Source organism: Bufo gargarizans, chromosome 6 (assembly GCF_014858855.1).
Source record: "Bufo gargarizans isolate SCDJY-AF-19 chromosome 6, ASM1485885v1, whole genome shotgun sequence".
NCBI lineage: Eukaryota > Metazoa > Chordata > Amphibia > Anura > Bufonidae > Bufo > Bufo gargarizans.
The window spans coordinates 86,556,037-86,580,945 of NC_058085.1; the positions used below are offsets into that span (position 1 = coordinate 86,556,037).

Here is a 24,909-nt window from a genome sequence, read left to right on the forward strand (position 1 = left end):
AGCAGCAGAAGAGGCCGAGGCGGCAGCAGCAGAAGAGGCCGAGGCGGCAGCAGCAGAAGAGGCCGAGGCGGCAGCAGCAGAAGAGGCCGAGGCGGCAGCAGCAGAAGAGGCCGAGGCGGCAGCAGCAGAAGAGGCCGAGGCGGCAGCAGCAGAAGAGGCCGAGGCGGCAGCAGCAGAAGAGGCCGAGGCGGCAGCAGCAGAAGAGGCAGTAGGGGGAGCCTGAGTGACTTTGATCCCTGACCTCCTGTTCAGTCTGCACACTGCAGAAAGACGCAGCAGTTGGTACCTGTGTTTCGTCATCAGGGACGTGCTGAGGTGGTATTCCCATGTCCTCATCATCAGGAAACATAAGTGGTTGTGCGTCAGTGCATTCTATGTCTTCCACCGCTGGGGAAGGTCTAGGTGGATGCCCTTGGGAAACCCTGCCAGCGGAGTCTTCAAACAGCATAAGAGACTGCTGCATAACTTGAGGCTCAGACAGTTTCCCTGGTATGCATGGGGGTGATGTGACAAGACTGATGGGCTTGGTTTTCAGGTCCAGTCTGTGCGCTTTCTGCAGAAGACTGGGTGGGAGATAATGTGAACGTGCTGGATCCACTGTCGGCCACCCAATTGACTAATGCCTATACCTGCTCAGGCCTTACCATCCTTAGAACGGCATTGGGCCCCACCAAATATCGCTGTAAATTATGGCGGCTACTGGGACCTGGGTAGTTGGTACACTAGGATGTGTGGCTGTGGCAGAACGGCCATGTCCTCTCCCAGCACCAGAGGGTCCACTAACACCTCCATGACCGCGTCCCTTACTAGATGTTTTCCTCATTGTTACCGTTCACCACAATAAGAAAATTATTATTTGGCCCAATGTATTAAATTCAAATTCAGGCCTTTTTTTTTTTTTTTTTTTTTTTTTTTTTACAGACACCTAACACTATCTGGCTATCTATTTAGGTACCGTATTACACTAATAAAGGCACAGCAGTAACGACAGATTTAGCTGAATATAAATTTGAGGCCTAGTATTTAGGCGCTGGGTGAAAGGTATACGTTTACAGACGGAATTAGACTTGGAAATGCACAGTAGCGTGTGAAGTTATTGAGAATGACCCTATGTGCACCTTGATTCTTATATACCCTTTTAGGGATAGATTTAAAGTAGGTCTGATACAGCAGAAACCACTAAATTAGGAAATTGCAAAATTGGGAATTGTATTTCAACCCAGAACAAAAACTGTGCTTTGACGGACACTAAATAACTTGCCCAGCCACAGCAATAACCGACTATAAATTTGAGGCCTATTATTTAGGCGCTGGGTGACAGGTATACGTTTACAGACAGAATTAGACTGGGATATGCACAGTAGCGTGTGTGTGAAGTTATTGAGAATGACCCTTTCAGCACCTTGAATCTAATATACCCTTTTAGGGATAGATTTAAAGTAGGTCTGATACAGCAGAAACCACTAAATTAGGAAATTGCTAAATTGGGAATTTTATTTCAACCCAGAACAAAAACTGTGCTTTGACAGACACTAAATAACCTGCCCAGCCACAGCAATAACCACAGATTTAGCCGACTATAAATTTGAGGCCTATTATTTAGGCGCTGGGTGACAGGTATACGTTTACAGACAGAATTAGACTGGGATATGGCCAAAAAATAACCACACTATTGCTGGTTAAATGCACTTGGTGTGACAGCTTCACCCTGATGTAGGATATAGCCAAAAAATAACCACACTATTGAGGGTTAAATTTACTTGGTGGCAGCTTGTGCTGGCGCACCACAAGACACAAAATGGCCGCCAATCACCCCAGAAAAAGGTGAATGAAAAACGCTCTGGGCAGCCTAAAAGCAGTGAGCAATTGAATAGCAGCAGTTCAATGATCCACAGCTGCAGATCGATCACTGAATGAAGTCTTTTGGAGGAGTTAATCACTACCTAATCTCGCCCTAACGTTGCGGCTGCAACCTCTCCCTACACTGTTCAGAGCAGAGTGACGGGCGGCGCTACGTGACTCCAGTTTAAATAGAGGCTGGGTCACATGCTGCACTGGCCAATCACAGCCATGCCAATAGTAGGCATGGCTGTGACGGCCTCTTGAGGCAAGTAGTATGACGCTTGTTGATTGGCTGCTTTGCAGCCTTTCAAAAAGCGCCAAGAAAGCGACGAACACCGAACCCGAACTTTTACGAAAATGTTCGGGTTCGGGTCAGTGTCACGGACACCCCAAAATTCTATACAGTTCGGGTTCGCTCATCCCTACTCACGATTTAGCCAATTCTGGCCTTCGGACAGAGTTTTATTTTTTTCCCTTTTTCATCTACACACTCTGAGAGCTACCATTTTTTTTTTACTATTCCATTGATGTAGCTTTGTGAGAGCTTTTTTTTAGCGTGAAGGTATTTACCGTATATTAAAAAAATATTTTATTTGTTGGGGGGGGGGGGGGGGGTGGAATATAACAAATTGCTCATTTTTGGGGGTTTACATTTTACAATATTCACCACGCAGTATAAAGTAGGGGTCAGAATGATTATGGCGATATGAAATTTTACACCGCTCATTTATTACATTTTGCATGATCATGCGTTTCTGTTTTGACATAGTCAGAGAGCCATAACTTTTTATTTCTCCGACAATGGAGCTGTGTGGGGGCTTCTTTTTTTTCCAGGATGCGTTTCATTTCAGTTTGCATACATAAGACAGCTTGATGGATTTACAGTAAGTTTTCTTTAGAAAGCTGGATGAACAGAAGACATTCATAAGATGTATATATATTTTTATTTTTTACTTTTTATTTTATTCCTACTAGTCCTAGCACCCCAAAATAGCATTAAAGGGAGCCAGTGGGCTGACATAGGCAGCTGCCTTCTTCTGTCTTACCACTTAACATGATGCAGTTGCTATTGACTGTTGCATCTAAGGAGCTAAATGGCTGGGATCAGAGTTCTCTCCAATCCTGGAGGTGGGAGAGGGGTGACGACTGTTATAATGAGTGAGTCAATTTGTGGGACCTGCATAATTCTGATGATGTAACTGTACAGCATGGAGCAGAAATGAATTAAAAACCAATTTGATCCGCAAATAACACAATAAATAAACATTTCTCGACTATTATATGACTTTTTATGTTCATAAGAACTAAAAGGAACTCACCTTCCATAAAAGATCTTGGTAATGCACCATGGCCATGACCAGGGCTGCCACCCCCTCTGCCTGCTGCTTCTCTCCACCTTCTTGGCTCTTGCCACCACTCCCACGATACAAAAAAAGATTAGGTGCCATAATGGTGGCAATGTTCCACAGAGACATGAGGTTACCTTTTTCATGAGAAGCCACTTTACGGAGAAACTCCAGTAATGCCTACAAGCCAGGGTAAGACATTATGGTTACTACAAGGGACATAGAGCAGTAGTCAGTCAGGTACAGGAGATTAACAATATGTAGACTTCATTTAGGAATGCGGTATATGCATAAGGTGTTAATAAAAATTAGACTAAAGAAATGTAATAAATGAAAGTATCCAGTCTTCACAGTTTTTTACTGTGGCCTGCTATACTATAGGGACCCCTTTAAAGGGCATCCGTCAGCAGATTTGTACCTATGACACTGGCTGACCTGTTACATGCACTTGGCAGCTGGAGGCATCTGTGTTGGTCCCATGTTCATATGTGCCCACAATGCTGAGAAAAATTATATTGCAATATAGGCAAATGAGGCTCTAGGAGCAACGGGGGCGTTGCCGTTACACCTTGAGAGTCTGCACTTTCTGCAACTGCTGCGTCCTCTGCACTTTGATTGACAGGGCCAGGCACACCTAGTCAAAGTGGAGAGGGTGCGGCAGTTGTTGAGAGAGCAGAGCCTCTAGGTGTAACGGCAACGCCCCTGTTGCACCTAGATGCTCATTTGCATATATTACAACATAATTTTTCTCAGCAATGCGGGCACGGATGCAAAATGAATGCAATCCAGACGGAAGAAAAAACACTGACGTTCCATAGTGCTCATGTAAAAGAAGCCTAAAGGGGGATGTCCGAGATTTTGATGGTCTATCATGCTGTTCTGAAGTGGTGTTGATGCTGCTCAACTGCAGCACTAAATCACATTCGCTTCCATAGGAGAAACTCTGTAGTTACCAGCCATGTCCACTGCACAACGGATGGAGCTGTGCAGTTCCAACGCCAGAGTTACAAAGTAATAGCTGAATGGTAGGGGTGTGGGGTGTCGGACCTCCGCCAAACTGATATTGATGGCCTATCCTAAGGATAGACAGCCCAGGTGTGCACCACAATGAGGCCAGTGGAGGCGAAATCCTGGACAAACCCTTTAAGGAGATTACAATTAGATTAGAACAAGGTTGCTTTCTTCCAAAAACAGCACCACATCTGACCATGGGATGCGTCCGGTATTGTAGCTCAGGCTTAGTTATTTGAATGGACCTGTTCTACAATACCAGACACCACCCATGTAAAGGAGTGGTCTGTGAAAAAATGCTCCTTTTTTTCTAACCTCGGCTTTTTAAAATATGTGTGTGGTCTACTTCTCAGCAGATATAGGACACACAATTTCAAGCTTAGGATCAGCCAGGAATGGATAGAAGGCAAGGTGAATAGAAGGTGTTTGTATTACTATCAGGAATATATGGGAGTTACTATAGTATTGAGGATATGTCCAGGTGAAGTTTAGCAAGTACAACCAGAGTATTCATAGATGGCACACTGTGTGAACCAGTCTTGTTTTCTATCCATCTCTAGTTCGTTGAGGGGAAGTCGCCATTTCACTCTCCACCACGGGTAGCAGAAAGCCTACAGTTGCCCCTGACTTACAGTCCTTTTTATAAGGGTTGTCTGGCTTAGAGCCATAGTGGAGAGCAGTTGCCAAACAGAGAGCCTCTTGCTGTGGAGGACTCCACATATCCATGTACACAACAGGCCTCTTGATTTCTATGGCACAGTGTAATGCCTCAGTTAACCCTTTAATCAACTTGTCATCAAGGGACTCTTGTAACAAACAAGGATTACCCTGTGTGAGTAACCACTAAGACTGTCAGCAATTTTGACCATGCTAAACTGCTAACAGTAGGTAGAGGCCGTGAAAAACAGTATACGTTTTGTGAAACCTTTCCCTCTAAGGAGTAGTGAGAACATGAAGTTTTACTTTGTCAGATATGGCAGCTGCAATTGCCCTGGAGGTGGAGCTTTGCTTCGAATTGCTTTCTGCATTGAACTGCTTCACAGCCCCTCTCCTCTGCTTTGAGTAGCAGCTGTAGCATCCAAACAGGAGACCGCTACAGCTGTCACTCAGAGCAGAGAGGAGAATAAAACGTCATATTCACACTACTCCTGATAACAAATGCTACACAAAAGATATGTTTGTCTTAGGCTACTTTCATATCTGCATTTTTTGCTGTCCGGTTTTGAGATGCAGCATGGGATCTGAAAACCACTGCAAAATGCTTCCATTATAATAATACAACCAGCTGCACCCGTTAACAACAGATCCGGTTGTATTATATTGAAAAAAGTGAAGAAACCGGATCCAGCACTAAAACCATGGATTTTGGTGCCGGATCCGGTATCTTCAGTTTCCCATGCCACACACAAAAACGCTGCTTGTAGCGATTTTGTGTCTGGTATGGGAACTCAACAAACTGGAACGCAATACATTCTGGTGCACTCCGTTCCGTTTGTTCAGCTTTGTCCCCATTGACAATGAATGGGGACAAACTAACGCGTTGTGCTGCGGTTTTGAGACCCTGTGCCGGAGGATCTTAAAACCAGACAGCACAACGCAGATGTGAAAGTACTCTGTCCAGCCTTCCCTAGGGCTATCAGCAGTTCAGTGTGGTCAAAACTGCTGTCAGTCTCCCTTTAGGATTAGGAAATTGTCTTCATTTTAATCTAATGATATTTCTATAAACCTCCACAATGGAATCAGGAAAATGAAGTGTAGCGATTGGATCAGGTACAGACTGACTAACAAGTATCGAGTAGTAGTACCTTTAAGGTGCTGCGATTTGCTTCTGGAAGGACCAAGATAAGTAGGTTCAGAGCTTGGAGTCTTTGTTTTAAATCAGTGATTTCTGCATGAAAAATACAAGAGTTCAGTCTCTTCATTATATAACGCAGTGAGGACCATGATGTAACCAGCAAGTATAATATAGGGAAAACATACGAGATAAACCCGTTCTTCCATTGCACAATGATAATGATGAACTTTTATCTGGAGTTTCATCTTCATTACACAACACGTAGTTTATATGCAAATATTCCAGCTACCATACAGTCACCATCCTAATGTTCTGCAATAGTGCCCAGACTCATGCCAGTCATTTCCTGCAGGAGAGTATTTTGTGGGATAGCTGCTCACTTGCTCTGTGACCACAATCATGAAAATTTCAACCACAACTAAATGATATATAATGTAGCAAGACACTTGGGAGTTCTAAACCGGCCACAACATTATCAATCATGTCCATAGCATGAGCCTCATCAGACCGCTAATGTCTATAGATATGGGAGAACTGTCACACCTGCCCTTTTTTTCACTACCCTGTCCCAAGAACTGGTCTCATAAGGGGCAAGCTTATGCAAATTTTCATTAAAAATTAAATTTCTTTTCATCCCCAATTTGGTGTGCATTCTTGGGCATACCAAGGGTGGAACTTAAAGAGCCCCTCTGGGAGGTAGATATTGATGGCCTATCCGCAGAATAGGTCATTAATATCTGTTCAGTTGGGGGGGGGGGGGGGGCAATTCTTGGCATCCCCATGATCAGTTGTGTAAATAGGCCATGACGCTCCAGTAAGGCCAATGACGCCTTGTTCTTTGGTCATATGTTCTTTGGTCATATGGCCTATTTGCAGCTCGATCCCATTCAAGTGAATGGGTCTAGTTGCAATACCAAGCACAAGCACTATTAAATGTGTACAGAGCTGTGACTGGTATGCTGGGAGGAGGCTGCAGCACTCACCAGAGTCAGACCCCCTACAAATAAGATGTTGATAACCTATCCTGAAGATAGATTATTAATATTGAACTATCAGAAAACCCCTTTAAACTGTCCTGTGATTTGGAGGTATACTGTTGGCTGAATGGTTGGTTGACCATTCAGTCCCAGTTCATACTATAAAGTATTTTTAGCCAAAAATCTTATTGGCAGTTTACCAAGGGAAGCTGCAAGACAGGCAGACATATCTGGTGCTGCACATCTCCAAAAGAAACAGTGCTACTGGACAAATCAATCTACCTGAGAATCCATCCTTAACCACCTCCCGACCGCTGTACGCGTATATGCGTCCGGGAGGTGGTTGCTTTATTCCTCCTGGACGCATATACGCGTCTTCTCGCGAGACGCGAGATTTCCTGTGAACGCGCGCGCACAGGCGCGCGCGCTCACAGGAACGGAAGGTAAGCGAGTGGATCTCCAGCCTGCCAGCGGCGATCGCTCGCTGGCAGGCTGGAGATCCGAATTTTTTAACCCCTAACAGGTATATTAGACGCTGTTTTTATAACAGCGTCTAATATACCTCCTACCTGGTCCTCTGGTGGTCCCTTTTGTTAGGATCGACCACCAGAGGACTCAGGTAGGTCAGTACAGTCGCACCAAACACCACACTACACTACACTACAGCCCCCCCCCCCGTCACTTATTAACCCCTTATAAACCCCTGATCACCCCCTGTCATTGATAACCCCCCTGTAAGGCTCCATTCAGACGTCCGCATGTGTTTTGTGGATCCGATCCATGTATCCATGGATCCGTAAAAAATCATGCGGATGTCTGAATGGAGCCTTACAGGGGGGGGTGATCAGTGACAGGGGGGTGATCACCCTGATCACCCCCTGTCATTGATAACCCCCCGGTAAGGCTCCATTCAGACATTTTTTTTTGGCACAAGTTAGCGGAAATTTTTTGTTTGTTTTTGTTTTTGTTTTTTCTTACAAAGTCTCATATTCTACTAACTTGTGTCAAAAAATAAAATCTCACATGGACGCACCATACCCCTCACGGAATCCAAATGCGTAAACATTTTTAGACATTTATATTCCAGACTTCTTCTCACGCTTTAGGGCCCCTAAAAAGCCAGGGCAGTATAAATACCCCACATGTGACCCCATTTCGGAAAGAAGACACCCCAAGGTATTCGCTGAGGGGCATATTGAGTCCATGAAAGATTGAAATTTTTGTCCTAAGTTAGCGGAAAGTGAGACTTTGTGAGAAAAAAACAAAAAAAATATAAAAATCAATATCCGCTAACTTATGCAAAAAAAAAAAATTCTAGGAACTCGCCATGCCCCTCATTGAATACCTTGGGGTGTCTTCTTTCCAAAGTGGGGTCACATGTGGGGTATTTATACTGCCCTGGCTTTTTAGGGGCCCGAAAGTGTGAGAAGAAGTCTGGGATCCAAATGTCTAAAAATGCCCTCCTAAAAGGAATTTGGGCCCCTTTGCGCATCTAGGCTGCAAAAAAGTGTCACACATCTGGTATCGCCGTACTCAGGAGAAGTTGGGGAATGTGTTTTGGGGTGTCATTTTACATATACCCATGCTGGGTGAGAAAAATATCTTGGTCAAATGCCAACTTTGTATAAAAAAATGGGAAAAGTTGTCTTTTGCCAAGATATTTCTCTCACCCAGCATGGGTATATGTAAAATGACCCCCCAAAACACATTCCCCAACTTCTCCTGAGTACGGCGATACCAGATGTGTGACACTTTTTTGCAGCCAAGGTGGGCAAAGGGGCACCTTTCAGATTTCGCAGGCCATTTTTTACACATTTTGATTGCAAGGTACTTCTTACACATTTGGGCCCCTAAATTGCCAGGGCAGTATAACTACGCCACAAGTGACCCCATTTTGGAAAGAAGACACCCCAAGGTATTCCGTGGGGGGCACGGCGAGTTCCTAGAATTTTTTATTTTTTGTCACAATTTAGCGGAAAATGATGATTTTTCTTTTTTTTTCTTTTTTCCTTACAAAGTCTCATATTCCACTAACTTGCGACAAAAAATAAAAAATTCTAGGAACTCGCCATGCCCCTCACGGAATACCTTGGGGTGTCTTCTTTCCAAAATGGGGTCACTTGTGGGGTAGTTATACTGCCCTGGCAATTTAGGGGCCCAAATGTGTGAGAAGAACTTTGCAATCAAAATGTGTAAAAAATGCCCTGCAAAATCCGAAAGGTGCACTTTGGAATATGTGCCCCTTTGCCCACCTTAGCAGCAAAAAAGTGTGACATCTAGTATCGCCGTACTCAGGAGAAGTTGGGCAATGTGTTTTGGGGTGTCATTTTACATATACCCATGCTGGGTGAGAAAAATATCTTGGTCAAATGCCAACTTTGTATAAAAAAATGGGAAAAGTTGTCTTTTGCCAAGATATTTCTCTCACCCAGCATGGGTATATGTAAAATGACACCCCAAAACACATTCCCCAACTTCTCCTGAGTACGGCGATACCAGATGTGTGACACTTTTTTGATGCCAAGGTGGCAAAGGGGCACATATTCCAAAGTGCACCTTTCGGATTTCACCGGTCATTTTTTACAGATTTTGATTGCAAAGTACTTCTCACACATTTGGGCCCCTAAATTGCCAGGGCAGTATAACTACCCCACAAGTGACCCCATTTTGGAAAGAAGACACCCCAAGGTATTCCGTGAGGGGCATGGCGAGTTCCTAGAATTTTTTATTTTTTGTCGCAAGTTAGTGGAATATGAGACTTTGTAAGGAAAAAAGAGAAAAAAAAAAAATCATCATTTTCCGCTAACTTGTGACAAAAAATAAAAAATTCTAGGAACTCGCCGTGCCCCTCACGGAATACCTTGGGGTGTCTTCTTTCCAAAATGGGGTCACTTGTGGGGTAGTTATACTGCCCTGGCAATTTAGGGGCCCAAATGTGTGAGAAGTACCTTGCAATCAAAATGTGTAAAAAATGGCCTGCAAAATCCGAAAGGTGCACTTTGGAATATGTGCCCCTTTGCCCACCTTGGCTGCAAAAAAGTGTGACACATCTGGTATCGCCGTACTCAGGAGAAGTTGGGGAATGTGTTTTGGGGTGTCATTTTACATATACCCATGCTGGATGAGAGAAATATCTTGGCAAAAGACAACTTTTCCCATTTTTTTTATACAAAGTTGGCATTTGACCAAGATATTTTTCTCATTCCCCAACTTCTCCTGAGTACGGCGATACCAGATGTGTCACACTTTTTTGCTGCCAAGGTGGGCAAAGGGGCACATATTCCAAAGTGCACCTTTTGGATTTCACCGGTCATTTTTTACACATTTTGATTGCAAAGTTCTTCTCACACATTTGGGCCCCTAAATTGCCAGGGCAGTATAACTACCCCACAAGTGACCCCATTTTGGAAAGAAGACACCCCAAGGTATTCTGTGAGGGGCATGGTGAGTTCCTAGAATTTTTTATTTTTTGTCGCAAGTTAGTGGAATATGAGACTTTGTAAGAAAAAATAAAAAAATAAAAATCATCATCATTTTCTGCTAACTTGTGACAAAAAATAAAAAGTTCTATGAACTCACTATGCCCATCAGCGAATACCTTAGGGTGTCTACTTTCCGAAATGGGGTCATTTGTGGGGTTTTTCTACTGTTTGGGGATTGTAGAACCTCAGGAAACATGACAGGTGCTCAGAAAGTCAGAGCTGTTTCAAAAAGCGGAAATTCACATTTTTGTACCATAGTTTGTAAATGCTATAACTTTTACCCAAACCATTTTTTTTTTTTGCCCAAACATTTTTTTTTTTTAATCAAAAGGCATGTAGAACAATAAATTTGGCGAAAAATTTATATATGGATGTCGTTTTTTTTGCAAAATTTTACAGCTAAAAGTGAAAAATGTCATTTTTTTGCAAAAAAATCGTTACATTTTAATTAATAACAAAAAAAGTAAAAATGTCAGCAGCAATGAAATACCACCAAATGAAAGCTCTATTAGTGAGAAGAAAAGGAGGTAAAATTCATTTGGGTGGTAAGTTGCATGACCGAGCGATAAACGGTGAAAGGAGTGTAGTGCCGAAGTGTAAAAAGTGCTCTGGTCATGAAGGGGGTTTCACCTAGCGGGGCTGAAGTGGTTAAAGTGGTTTTATGAAATTAGAAAAACAAGGCTAGTTTTCAAAAAGAGCACAATTTTTATCCATGGGTTATTTTTTCGTATTGTTGTTTCACTTAGGGGAGGCTGAACTGACTGGACTCCAATACCAAACCCAACTAAAGATCACAAACGGTGCGGTTTTGGGAACAATGTAGCCATGTTTTTCTAAGCTCCTACAACCCTATAAAATATATTTTTTTTAAAAGTAGGCGAGTCTAAAATTCAAAAATTTGACCAAAATTTTCCAAAAAGTTTTGATTCTAACAAACCTGAATTTTGTGTGATTTAAGAGAGAGAGAGAGAGCACGCGAGAGAGAGAGAGAGCACGCGAGAGAGAGAGAGAGAGAGAGAGAGAGAGAGAGATCAAGAGAGAGAGAGAGAGAGATCGAGAGAGAGAGAGATCGAGAGAGAGAGAGAGATCGAGAGAGAGATCGAGAGAGAGATCGAGAGAGAGATCGAGAGAGAGATCGAGAGAGAGATCGAGAGAGAGATCGAGAGAGAGATCGAGAGAGAGATCGAGAGAGAGATCGAGATCGAGAGAGATCGAGATCGAGAGAGATCGAGAGAGAGATCGAGAGAGATCGAGAGAGATCGAGAGAGAGAGAGATCGAGAGAGAGATCGAGAGAGAGATCGAGAGAGAGATCGAGAGAGAGATCGAGAGAGAGATCGAGAGAGATCGAGAGAGATCGAGAGAGATCGAGAGAGATCGAGAGAGATCGAGAGAGATCGAGAGAGATCGAGAGAGATCGATCAAGGAGAGAGAGAGAGAGAGAGAGAGAGAGAGAGAGAGAGAGCGAGAAAGAAAGAAAGAAAGAAAAAAAAAGAAAAAAAGAAAAAAAGAAAAAAAGAAAAAAAGAAAAAGAGAAAAAGAGAAAGAAAGAGAGAAAGAAAGAGAGAAAGAAAGAGAGAAAGAAAGAAAGAAAGAAAAAGAGAAAGAAAGAGAAAGAGAAAGAAAGAAAGAAAAAGAGAAAGAAAGAGAAAGAGAAAGAAAGAAAGGAAAAGAGAAAGAAAGAGAAAGAGAAAGAAAGAAAAAGAGAAAGAAAAAAAGTGAAAGAAAAAAAGAGAAAGAAAAAGTGAAAGAAAGAGAGAGAGAGAGCGCTCGCAAGAGAGACCAAGAGAGCATACGAGAGAGTGGGAGATCAGGAGGGGCGCAAGATCACGAGAATAAGTGCACTTGCAATTCAGGTTTGGACCCAAAACAAAGTTTGAGAAATTTGCTCATCTCTAGTGCTTAGCTGAAATGAAGCTGGAGCTGCAGACCAGATATTTGGCGGCAAATGGAGGCTGCAGACAAGAGATATATCAACTATAAACTGAATTTTTTGTACTCGGTGTAGCAAAGTGGGTTTTGTGAGGTATTGGTTAACATAAGAAGTACTCACTCTGGACAGCAGCAAAGGCAGGTAGATATTCTGCAGTAAGCAATGGGGCAGGCAGCTCTCGGAGGAAGAGCTTCAGGAGCCCAGCAGCATCATGTGGGTTCACTTCATCCCAGGAGAAGAGGCCAGCATAGAAATTCTTCTCCAGACGCTGCTGAAGGGACTAAAAGGAAATAATTACCCAACATAAGAAAAATGTAGGATTTTATGTAGGATTCTGTACATAAAAAGGTACCCATAGACTTACTCTTAGGCCTCATGCACACAGCCATTGCCCAGCCGTGGCCGCATTGCAGCCCGCATACGGCAGGTCTGCAATACAAGGGCACCGGCCGCGTGCAAGCCGCATCACGGATGCGGACCCATTCACTTGAATGGGTCCGCAATCCAGGAGATGCAGTGCGAAACGGAAGCATGGATCGGAACCCCACTGAAGCACTACGGAGTCCTTCCATGGTGTTTCTGTCCGTGCCTCTGCACCGCAAAAAAATAGAACATGTTCTATTTTTTACGGTGGGGACGGATCACAGACCCATTTAAGTTCAATGGGTCTCTATCCTTCCTGGCCACTTGGCAAATTGCGGTCCCCAGTGCACGAAACGGCCGCACAACGGCCATGTGCATGAGGCCTTAGCATGAGCCACAAATACTCCACTGACTAATAAATCAACTTCTTAGCTCATCTCTGTAGAAGCCACATATGACAAACAGATTTACTTTATTTCACCAATACGACAACTATACTGGTCCTGCACTGATTTGGCCCAAATGTGTCTGAAATGTCAATGATATCTGGGCAACAGTTCGGTTCATATATTATGTATTGAAGGCTCCATTTGTAGCCCTGGTCCACAATTTCATCAAGAATACATAGAGCCCAGGCTGACCTTGTTATAATGTTGTTGGGATCCACCCTACTGGTCGGTCCATGTATTTGGTCTCGGTACCCATGAACATTAGTTGGATATGGGTGGGGTCTGCTATGGCCTGCCAAAAGTTATTGATAGGATACGACATTACTTTATGACTGGTGGGGTAGTGACTTCTGGAACCACCACCAATCCCGAGAATGATAGGGCCACAGCGCTGGTTTGAGGTTTTGCCTTCAGGGTGGTGATCCAGGGAATGCAGAGCTACCCTACATGAGCTTTTAGCTACTTAAGACATCAAGATCTTACTACCAATGTGCATCCTCATCTAGAAAGCCATTGAAAACATACATCTGTACGTGGTGACTGAGCAGGCCCAAATCCACATATGACAGTCAGGATGGTCCGGGCCCTGTGGAGATTCAAGCTTCACTTCCGCTTCTGTTCTAAGAAGCAGTCAGAGGTTTTTGCCTTATAATGGAAAACTGGTTCCAGTACGTAGAGTATATAGTAGTTGTCCTTTATTGGATAGTACAGAAGCAATAAACATAACAGAAGAGCATGGGTCTACTGAGATCTCCTGCCACATGTGTGCATATTCCATCATCTACTACCAGGAGTGTATATTACCTTCATGCGTGCCTGTGAGCCGCAGACCCTTAAAATACCCTGAAGCTCCAGACCGTTCTTTTCTAGACAGTTCAGAATCTGCAGAACAACGTACAAAACAGTTATGATCCATGGATAATGGAAGTTCATGCCCAATAATCCCCGACCCACAAATTGGAGCGAGTGGTGTAAAAACAATGATGCTGGCACAAAAATGCTTAACTTTCTGATGCAGAAAACTGGTTCAAAGGATAAACTGCCCTCTATGTCCCAAAATACAGAAGGAAGTGCAGCTCTGGAGCACAAACTGAGACTCTAACAAGGTGGACGCTATGCTATGCAGACTGACATGCATAAAACACAAGACAACTACTCACCGCCTGCAGGAGGAGAGGGACCTGCGTGTTAGTAATCAGCTTTCGATCTTGTTCCAGAAGAGCGGCGAGAGATACTCCAAATAATCGACTTTCTAAAAAGACACAAAAACTTAAATAGGACCACCACTCCAGATATGTCTGCTTTAGCAAATACTTGAGTTTTCTATTAAATTACTTTTTTATCCTCATGCTGCAATTTGCTGTTCCTTTGTTATTCCTCCAGAATATATATGAATAAACTGACATCTGAGCATTACCATATAACCTTGCCAAACGGGTTTCTCTACGTAATGGAAATTGTGAGCACTGATTGGATAGTATCAGACAGTTCCGGGAAACACCCCCAACTATACCAGAAGAATGAAACATAGCATACTTAAAAAGAACCTGTCACATGGAACATGGTGTCTGAGCTGCAGGCAGCAGGTTATAGAGCAGGAGGAGATGAGCAGATTGATATATCGTTTTATTGGAAAATATTCAGTATAAATTAGATTTTATACATTTAAATTACTGCTCATTCTGGGCTTTGGAGTCCAGGAGGCGGTCCTATCAGTGATTGACAGCCTTCCCTCTATGACTGTGTATACACAGATAGCTGTCAATCAATCACCGATAGGACCGCCTTCTTGACTCCAAAGCCTAAAACGAACAGAACTTTAAAGGGTTTGTCCAATCTCAGACATTGGGAGCATATGGCTAGGATATGCCCCAAATATCTAATAGGTGTGGGTCCCACCTCTGGGACCTGCCCATATACTTAGAAAGGAGCCCGCAAAGTCACGCTCGGCTATTTTTGGTGCTCCCACAGTAATGAATGGAGGGCGGACGCACATGCAGGCTCTGGTCTAAGTACCACACCTATTAGACACTGGGGGCAAATCCTAGTGATATGCCCCCAATGTTTCAGAAGGGACAATCCTTTTAAGTGTATAAAATACAATTTATACCAAATCTTTTCCAATAAAACTATATAACAATCTGCTCAGCTCAGAGAGGGGCTGGCAGAGGAAGCAGGGTGCACAGAGTGGCTTGGACCCTCCCTTGGTGCACTCAACTGTTCATCTGCAGCAGGGATCAGCAACCATCGGCACTCCAGCTGCTGGGAAACTACAACTCCCAGCATGCAAACATGCTTGGCCGTTCTCACAACTCCCATAGGCCCAATAGAAGTGAATGGAGAATTCTGGGAGTTGTAGTTTCAGACCATCTGGAGTGCCAGAGGTTGCTGATCCCTGATCTACAGATTGATTAAAAGTACCTTTTCTCCAGAATGAAGCAATCGATCACAAAGTTAAAGGTATCCTTAGCTCAGCTAAGCAAGCCTTAAAAGACACTGTAGTGAAATCTCCGGTGACAGGTTCCCTTTAAATCATGCAACTCTAAGGCCTCTTTCACACTTCAGTGTTTGGTCAGTGATTTCCATCAGTGATTTGTGAGCCAAAACCAGGTGCAACTCTAAACACAGAACAGGAGCAGATCTTTCCCTTCTACCTCATGTCTGTGGAGGCTCCACTTCTGGTTTTGGCTCACAAATCACTGATGGAAATCACTGACCAAACACTGAAGTGTGAAAGAGGCCTAAGGCCCCTTTCACACGAGCGTGACGGATTAGGTCCTGATGCGTTCAGTGAAACTCGCACTATTTTGCAAGCAAGTTCAATCAGTTTTGTCTGCGATTGCGTTCAGTTTTTTCCGCGCGGGTGCAATGTGTTTTGATGCGTTTTTCACGCGCGTGATAAAAAAAACTGAAGGTTTACAAACAACAGCTCTTAGCAACCATCAGTGAAAAACGCATCGCACCCGCACTTGCTTGCGGATGCAATGCGTTTTTCACGCAGCCCCATTCACTTCTATGGGGCCAGGGCTGCGTGAAAAACGCAGAATATAGAACATGCTGCGATTTTTACGCAACGCAGAACTGATGCGTGAAAAACAACGCTCGTGTACACAGACCCATTGAAATGAATGGGTCAGGATTCAGTGCGGGTGCTATGCGTTCACATCACGCATTGCACCCGTGCAGAAAACTTGCTTGTGTGAAAGAGGCCTAAGAAGAGCTAGCAGCCGGTGTATAGCTTGGTTGTGATGGACTTCATGTCCTAGGCTTCCAAGAGAGTTCACCACACGCTACTGTATATCTATAATGAAAATCGATACACAAGAGATGGACATTCAGGTAGGTACTAACCTGCAGGTCTACGCTTGGCTGGTTTATTCCTCTTTAGATCCAATTCTAAAACGTCGTAAAGCGCAGTCAGTTCAATGAGAGCAAAGGCAGGCACCTGCTTCATGTCGGAAGAAGACAAGTCGGAAACCCGGGTGACACCAAGCCTTCCCTTCTGTATCTGAAAATGCTGCAGAAAAATAATGTGCAGAAAAAGCAGAGTAAGGCGCTTGATAAGGTCTTGGCAAGAAAATGTTTGTTTGCGATTGGTGAAAAATTAAGCTATAAAAACCTATTAGTGATAACTAAATTCTCACTTCAATTGTGTTTCTACAGTTCTCCATGAGGAAATGTACATGGTGCACTTCCCTGGTTGACTACTAGTGGGTTTAGTGACGGCACTTCATGTATTGGTTAATTGTACATGATAATCATTCATCACAAATTTAATAGGTTACAAGTTATAGGGTCATATCATCCCCCAAATTTGCCCACTCAAAATCCCTATTCTGTCATCTGCACCCAGTAAAATAAATAGACGGTGTTTTCTATAATCTGACTACTAATATCTGAATTTGAAGGCCACTCCCCATCATACATGTCCAAGATTTCAAGCAAGATCGAGATTAGAATGCAAATTTAGATCGCATACAGTGGGGTTGAAAATTTTCATTCTAATTGACATTATATCAGAACATTTTTATTACATTTACAAACAAAAAAGAAACCCTCAACCCCCCTTTCTTCAACCCCCACCACCCTGCCCTCCAAAATAAAGAGACACACATCCCCTCACTCGTCCAAACCCCATAAGAGGCATACAAAAAAAACAAAAAAACAAACAAAAAACAGACTGGGTTCATTCCTCCCCTACTGAATCTCCACCACCTGAATGATTACCAAGACCCATCATGTAGAAAGTCAGAAAATGACAAGCCTGAGGCTGCCAACCACAGAGACCACTGACTCAACTTTTCTAATAGCACTGTGTCCCAGGTAGATACCCTTCTCCATTCTAATGATTCCATTGAGACGGACCACCAAAACCCTACATTTCAGACGGGGCATATCTAGCCATTTGGATACTATAACTATATGTTTTTGAGCCCGATACTGCCAGTTTTCGGGCCTCAAAACAAAAAGGTGGAATCGGTCCCATAACCTAGTATTCCCACCAGCTTGGTTTATCAATATGAAGAAGTGTATTAATCATCCAAAACACCTTACACCTTTAGTGTAAGCAAGAGATTCTAAAAGAGGAATCAACACAGAGGACAACACCTTGTTGCCAATTTATTGGTAAGTATCTGGTAGGAACAGCAGAATATAGATATAAGAAAAGAGGATTCCGAATTATTTCATGGGGAATGCAAGTATTAATTACTGAAAGGTCAGGAGATCTGAGAGGTCTTTGGTAAAGAATCTTACAGGCAAAGACTCTGGCTGCCATGCTGTTTTGCAATTCTCATTGTGACCGAATACGGCTTGTTCTGAATACGCCACATCCATGTTGTAGATGTTGGATCCTCCAGACGGCCTGTGTAGGCTGGAAGGAGCTGTAAAGTAAAATGAAAATAAAATACTTGAACAAAATGTATCTTCTTTAAAAAAATAAAATAAAATTTAAATGCAATTTCAATAGTTAGGAGCTCTATACCAGAACATATAGCGTGCATCCCCTAGTTTCTAAGCTTTTCTCCCACACAGTGCCCTAGTCCCATTGCTCTACTTATCTGGCTGCACAGTTATAATATAGGGATTAATAACGTGGCACTCTTACATTTTGTTGAATTCTCTGTGAAGCCATTTGTGTCTGTTATTCCATTCCTTGCGTGCATCCCATTCTGCTCCACAACAATGTCCTGTATATAGATAGGGTAATTAAAGGAACAAAAGCCAAGAATTATTGCTACCTGATGACTAACTGCAAAACCAAACTTCTAGATCAGTAATTATGTAAGATTGTTTCAGGGGTATTTGGGACTTTAGAATGAATGGTCTATCCTCAGGATAGGCCGTTGATGCTAGATGGGTAGGGGGTATGACTCTTGGCACCCTCAACTATTAGATGTTTGAAGGGGCCATAGCCTTCCATTAAGTGCCGCAGCGGCCCCCTTCATAGCTTACCAGGCACAGATGCTAACTTTTAGCAGTGGCTGTGCTTGGTATTACATCTTAGTCCTATACACTTAAAAGTTGATAGAGCCAAGAACTAGTTCTAATATTGATGGCCTAAAACCCTTTAATAGAGCATTAAAAAACTCTGCTAAAAATAAACAATATAAAAAAATAAATACCAGCAAATGCAGACCCATCAGTAATATACTGTATTATAGGGATACCTGGATAATAATTAATATAGCCTCTACTACAGGTCCTACATCTACTATAGCTTTGCTAGACTCTTTAGCAGGCATAGACGGACCATTCAGCAATAAAGGCAGTACTCAAGCGCCATCATAGCTAGAATATGTCAACAATGTCTATTAGGCGGGAGTCCGACTGCTCTGGTCCACACCTATCGCTAGAAGAAAGTGGCATTGTGCCACATCTTGTTGGCCCCGCTTTTTGACTTTTTCTTGGAGGCCACATGGTGATCCAAGCAATGTAACCACCACTTTGCAGTCATAGAAACCAAAGTCTGTAATTACACAACCCCTTCAGAGTGAAGATATGCAACATGAATGCTGTTCAATGAGTTTGTTAACAAGGTTCTATTGTAACTTTTGTGACTGGTGAAGGGTCAATGACCATATTGCTTAGGGACTTAGACCACACTCAGTCCACCCCTGCTCTTGGTTATGCTGGAATACATTCATTTCTACAACATGAGGCAGATAGGTCATTAATGATATCTGGGGGAGAACAGCAGACTTTTCTTTTATTTGGGGGGTAGAAGGATTATAATTTATCCACAGATATAGCAGGCATCTCAGCAGTCCAGGATACTCACAGTTTTGCTTGCTCTGTTGAACACCTCTCTGACGTCACGTGCTGGTTGTTTGGAACGTTTCCGAAGGGATTGACTATAGCTGTCAAGGCGGCGCTGCACAGCTAAGGTCTGCGTTCGTGTAAGGGTTGATAAGATCAAGACATTGTCTTCTGTAGGATTGTGGTCTCCAATAAGGGGGGAGAGGCCGGTGTCTTGCAGCCAATCAGCTTCTGCTTCTCCTTCTAAAAGGAGTAAATGAAAAGGGATTTTTGGGACAAACACTTAAAATCTATTCAATGCAACTGTTGTGACATGTAATATGCCTGGTTTTCCAGCAGGTTGCATATACTCTGGCAGAGCCTTAGACAAGAATGGGACCAATTCCATTCTTTTTCCACTTTGGGCAGGAGTGGGTCAGTCCTGCTTCCCAACAAAGGAGGGGGTGTTGAGGTAGTAGTCAGTTGGAGTTAGGCTGAGAGAGCAGCCAGACAACAGGCGCAGTGAGGGAGCGTTTTCCCCTCCTGCAGCAGTAGTCTTTCAGGGGAAGCAGCTTGGAGAGCACCCCAACTACTTGAACTTAATAGACTGATTATTACGAGGTGGTTAAAGGCCACTCAATAGTTCTAGAGCCTCTAGAATGTCCAGTAACCAGCCTGAAGACTGCGATTAGCACAGCAGAGAGCAGAATACTAAGGCCTGCCACCATATTGCATCCTGTTGGAACCAAGTAAATGAGAATAGCACTAAACCATTTGATGGCAAGTTATTCAAGTAAACACAATTGAAACGTTCCCAAGTCTGGACTTCACTTATTCTTCAACTCAATCCGGCAATGGAGATTAACCCCCGGGAAGCGAAAGCCTGAAGGTAGGAGCACTGTGACACAAACATTAGGCCGAAGTAACCACTCGCATCCTACACACCGGGACTACTCCACCTGAGGAGGCGGCCCGATGCAAATGCACTCTAAGGCACACAAATATCCAACATCTAATATGGACACTTAAGCTTATTTAGACTTTTGATCTTTTCTCTAGATTCCATTTCTTCAATGTGGAAAGTTCTCATTGCTACTCTGACTCCATCAACATTGATATTGTGCTCCGTTTTAAAAGAGGTTTGGGGTGAAGCTGCAATACTTGCAGATTAGAGAGGGTTTTATTGGGGGGGGGGGGGGGGTTACGTTTTTCTAATCCCAGAAGGCCCTTTGAAGCTGGAAATTCTCTGGGAACACTTTCTCACATGACGTTATCATTCTATTACTGAAATATTTCAATCCTTCTGATATTTGTTGGGCATCTGGCCCATCTTCACCAGGTATTTTTCTAAATCATAAAATACCATATATTTCTTCTGTTTTTGTGCATGGAGATGGAGCAGCAAGAAGGGCCTAGTTCAAACTGACTCTACAATATGGGTGTAGCTACCAGGGTAGCAGTTGCTATGGGACACAACAACTAAAGGAGCCCATATTTTAACTTTGAATGTGCCCACTGATAAAAGAATGGAGCCCTGTACATGACCTCTTCGCTGCATTATTCCTGTGTGGTTACATCAGCATGTGACATGTGTTTCTTCATCCTTTGCTGTGGAGTCACTGGTACATGGTGACTTATATGAGGGTTGTCACTGCATTATTTCTGTACTGCAAGATCACTGTGAGCCTTATCCCTGTCCTAGGACACGACAGTGAGCCTTATCCCTGTCCTGTGACACGACTGTGAGCCTCATCCTTGTCCTGTGACATCACTGTGAGCCTCATCCTTGTCCTGTGACATCACTGTGAGCCTTATCCTTGTCCTGTGACATCACTGTGAGCCTTATCCTTGTCCTGTGACATCACTGTGAGCCTTATCCTTGTCCTGTGACATCACTGTGAGCCTTATCCTTGTCCTGTGACATCACTGTGAGCCTTATCCCTGTCCTGTGGCATCACTGTATCTTCTCCCTGTCTTGTGGCATCACTATATTGTATCCCTGTCCTGTGACATCACTGTGAGCCTTATTCCTGTCCTGTGACATCACTGTATCTCATCCCTGTCCTGTGACATCACGTTGTGTATGATTCTTGTACTGTGATATCACTGTGTATCCAATCCCTGTACTATGACATTGCTGTGTGTGTTATCCCTGCACTTTGACATCTGTGTACATTCTTCCTGCTAATTAGTGAGACCACAATAATCATAAGCTTTTAATACTCATAATGCATTGTAATAAAGAGCTTGTGAATTTGGTATTCATTTTAACCACTGGTAAACAAATCCTAAAAATAGTTACCATGTTAAATAATGTAATATTAACCCGTAGAGGATCTGAGCCATACATGTACGGCGCAGCTGGACGTGACTTAAAGAGGACCTTTCACTACTCTACAAACGAAAAACTAACTATACCTGTGGGCAGAGCGGCGCCCAGGGGTCCCCCTGCACTTACTAGTAAGTCTGGGCGCCGCTCCGTTCGCCCGGTATAGGCTCCGGTGCCTGCGCTCCCTCTGACTGTTTTCTTGTAGGAGGCGTGTCCCTTGCTGCACTGCTGGCCAATCGCAGCGCACACCTCATAGCCTGAAAAAACACATTTCCCTACCCCGGAAAGTCATCTTCTCCTTTCTTCTTCTCTGGACTTCCTGTGACACAGCTGCACATGAAGTTCACAGGTCTGGAAGGAGGTGTGCCTGCGCGGCAAGACGAATAGAACCAGTGGTGGACCTAGAGCTCCCCAATACTATACTGCAATAGGGTGCCAGTAAGAGGTGCCCCCATAGATGCCCCCCAATCATGTGCTAGTGAAAAGTGCCTCTCCCCCTACTCATGTACCAGTAATAAGTGCCACTCTCCTCTCCCCCCCACTCATGTGCCAGTCTCCTCTATGCTGCCACCCCCCCATGTGCCAGTAATAAGTGCCAATTCTCCCCCCCCCCCCATCATGTGCCAGTCTCCTCTTTGCTGCCCCTCCCCGATGTGCCAGTAATAAGTGTGGCAGAAAAATTTGGCCTATTTAATAAAATAAAAAAAATAAAACTCATACTTACCTCCTGCAATGCGGTGTGATGCAGGCCTCTTCTGGCCTGTGTCCCGCTCTGTACTGCACTGGCCTCTGATAGGCTGCGGGCCTTGTGCCCGCAGCCTATCAGAGGAACAGGGAAGGGAGACGCATCTCCCTCCCCTGCCACAGCACAGCACTCTGTTTCGCTGTCCTGATGACGCCGATACAGATCACTATGGAGATGAGCGCAATGGAAGCGCAGCGCTCATCTCCTGCTGTGCCCTGCAGCCTCCACCACTGCCTACAAAACTGCTGAAACGGCCAAAACACCCAGCAGGCCGGATCAGTGTACTCGGCGGGCCGCATGTGGCCCGCGGGCCGGAGTTTGAGGACCCCTGCTCTAGAAGGTGCCCCAGAGAAGCAGCGGAGGCAGCCCCCCAGAGTGAGCCCATATGGACCAGCCCCCTGACGATTATCAGCCCCAAATTCCGGATTTTGAGGGCAGCTCCGGAACACAGATAGATTGTGCGGGCTTCACTGAACTAGATTTTTTTCTTGTTCTCTGAAGATTTTGTAAATTTAATGGTGGCCCAAAGCAATTTATATACCCACCAATTCATTGCTCAGAACCCTACATCGCCATACGTTCGACCCATAGGTTGGACCCCAGTAAATGCAGCAGAGATGATTACGTTTTGGAGACTCTGGCTTCTTAACCATGCCCATATGCAGCACAACGTCAGACAATATTGGAGTTCGGACATTTTCTACCAGACTCCAATTTACATTAACACCGTGACCCGAAGAGATTTGAGTCAATTCGGAAATTCCTACACTACAATGACAATACACAGTGCCCATCCCATAACGACCCAACATTTGACCGTCTGTTCAAGGTTAGGCCTGTCACTTCTTGGGGTTTTTAATTTCTGGGGACCTCAGGAATTTTTTAAAATGCGACATGGCAGCTAAATTCCATGTCTGCCAATTCAGGCCTGCCTGCAAAATCCATATTTCGCCGTTTGCCTGCTGTATGCCCATACAGCAGGCTACAAGCTCATATGGGTTTTTTCCTGAATGCGGAGAAATGGGGAACAAAATGTGGGTGCATTTTCTCCTTTAACCTTTTGTCAAAGTGAAGAATTGGGGTCTGCTAGTAATTTTTCATTTTCACAGCCGTGTGCTTTTAAATCCTTTGACAAGTGTTTCTGCCTTCTGTGAGACACCTGTTTGCTGAAAAGTACCGCTTCAACCCCATACAATGTTCAAACAGGGTACACTTTCCAAAATGGTGTAACTTTTTGGGGGTTTCCACTGTAGGGCCACCTCAGGGTGTCTTCATATGCGACATAGCTCCCAATTACCATTCCAGCTAAATCCGCTCTCCAAAAGCCATATGGTGCTCCTTCCACTCTGAAGCCTGCTGTGCGGCCATACATCAGTTTTTGAGCACATATGGGACGTTTCTGTAAACTTCAGAATCAGGGTAATAGATTGAGTTTTGTTTGGCTGTTTGTGGTGCAGAAAAAAAAAAGTTTACAATGGAAAATCTTCTAAAAAAAAAAAAAAAAAAAAAAAAGTGAAATTTTGAAATGTCATTCCCATTTTCCTTTAATTCTTGTGGAAAACCTAAAGGGTTAACTAAGTTTGTAAAATCAGTTTTGAATAGCTTGAGGGGTGTAGTTTGTAAAATGGGGTCATTTATGGGCGGTTTCTAATATGTAAGCCCCACAAAATGACTTCATTACTGAACTGGTCCTTAAAAAAATTGGGTTTTGGAAATTTTCTTAAAAATTAAGATTTGCTTCTAAAGTTCTAAGCCTTCTAACACCCCCAAAAAAGAAAATTTTATTTACAAAATGATCTAAACATGAAGTAGACTTATGGGAAATGTAAAGTAATTACTATTTTAGGAGGTATCACTATCTATTTTAAAAGTATAGAAATTGAAGTTTGAAAGTTGCAAATTTTTACACATTTTTGGTAAATTTGATTTTTTTTTTATAAAAAAAAAATAAAAAATTAAAAAAATTGGGTCAAATTTACCACTGTCATGAAGTACAATATGTAATGAGAAAACAGTCTCAGAATGGCTTGGATAAGTAAAAGCGTTTTAAAGTTAGTACCACATAAAGTGACACGTCAGATTTGCAAAAAATGGCCTGGTTCTTAAGGTTAAAACTGGCAGGATCCTGAAGGGGTTAAAGAATTTCTCATTAAAACTATAGCACAGGATTGAGGAAAGACACCTTGTGGTTGAATGGTGTACTGCAGGTCCAAACAGGACGTTAAGAAGAAGAAAAGAAAAAAAAAGTTGCACATATTTTCTAAATTCTTTCTCTGAAAGAATTTGTGACTCATCTAGCAATGCATATATAACCTAAATTACCCAGGGGTAGAAAGCTATAAATAGAGATATCTGCTCTAAATATAGGCTCCTGTCAAAGAACAGGGAAAGGGAACTGCTGT

At 43.4% G+C, this 24,909-nt stretch overlaps 1 protein-coding gene across 4 annotated transcripts in view; it reads right to left on the reverse strand.

Moving 5' to 3' along the window:
* ARHGAP40 (Rho GTPase activating protein 40) overlaps positions 1-24,909 on the reverse strand; it is a 75,513-nt gene that overhangs the window by 10,186 nt on the left and 40,418 nt on the right. For all 4 annotated transcript variants that reach the window (XM_044297913.1, XM_044297912.1, XM_044297915.1 and 1 more), the window contains exons 3-11: positions 19,477-19,697; positions 18,304-18,385; positions 17,952-18,079; positions 16,548-16,713; positions 14,357-14,448; positions 14,001-14,078; positions 12,505-12,664; positions 6,005-6,087; positions 3,162-3,368 (exon numbers count right to left, since the gene is read on the reverse strand). In XM_044297913.1, the coding sequence (XP_044153848.1) occupies positions 3,162-3,368; positions 6,005-6,087; positions 12,505-12,664; positions 14,001-14,078; positions 14,357-14,448; positions 16,548-16,713; positions 17,952-18,079; positions 18,304-18,385; positions 19,477-19,697 (1,217 nt within the window). The remainder of the gene's footprint in view (positions 1-3,161; positions 3,369-6,004; positions 6,088-12,504; positions 12,665-14,000; positions 14,079-14,356; positions 14,449-16,547; positions 16,714-17,951; positions 18,080-18,303; positions 18,386-19,476; positions 19,698-24,909) is intronic.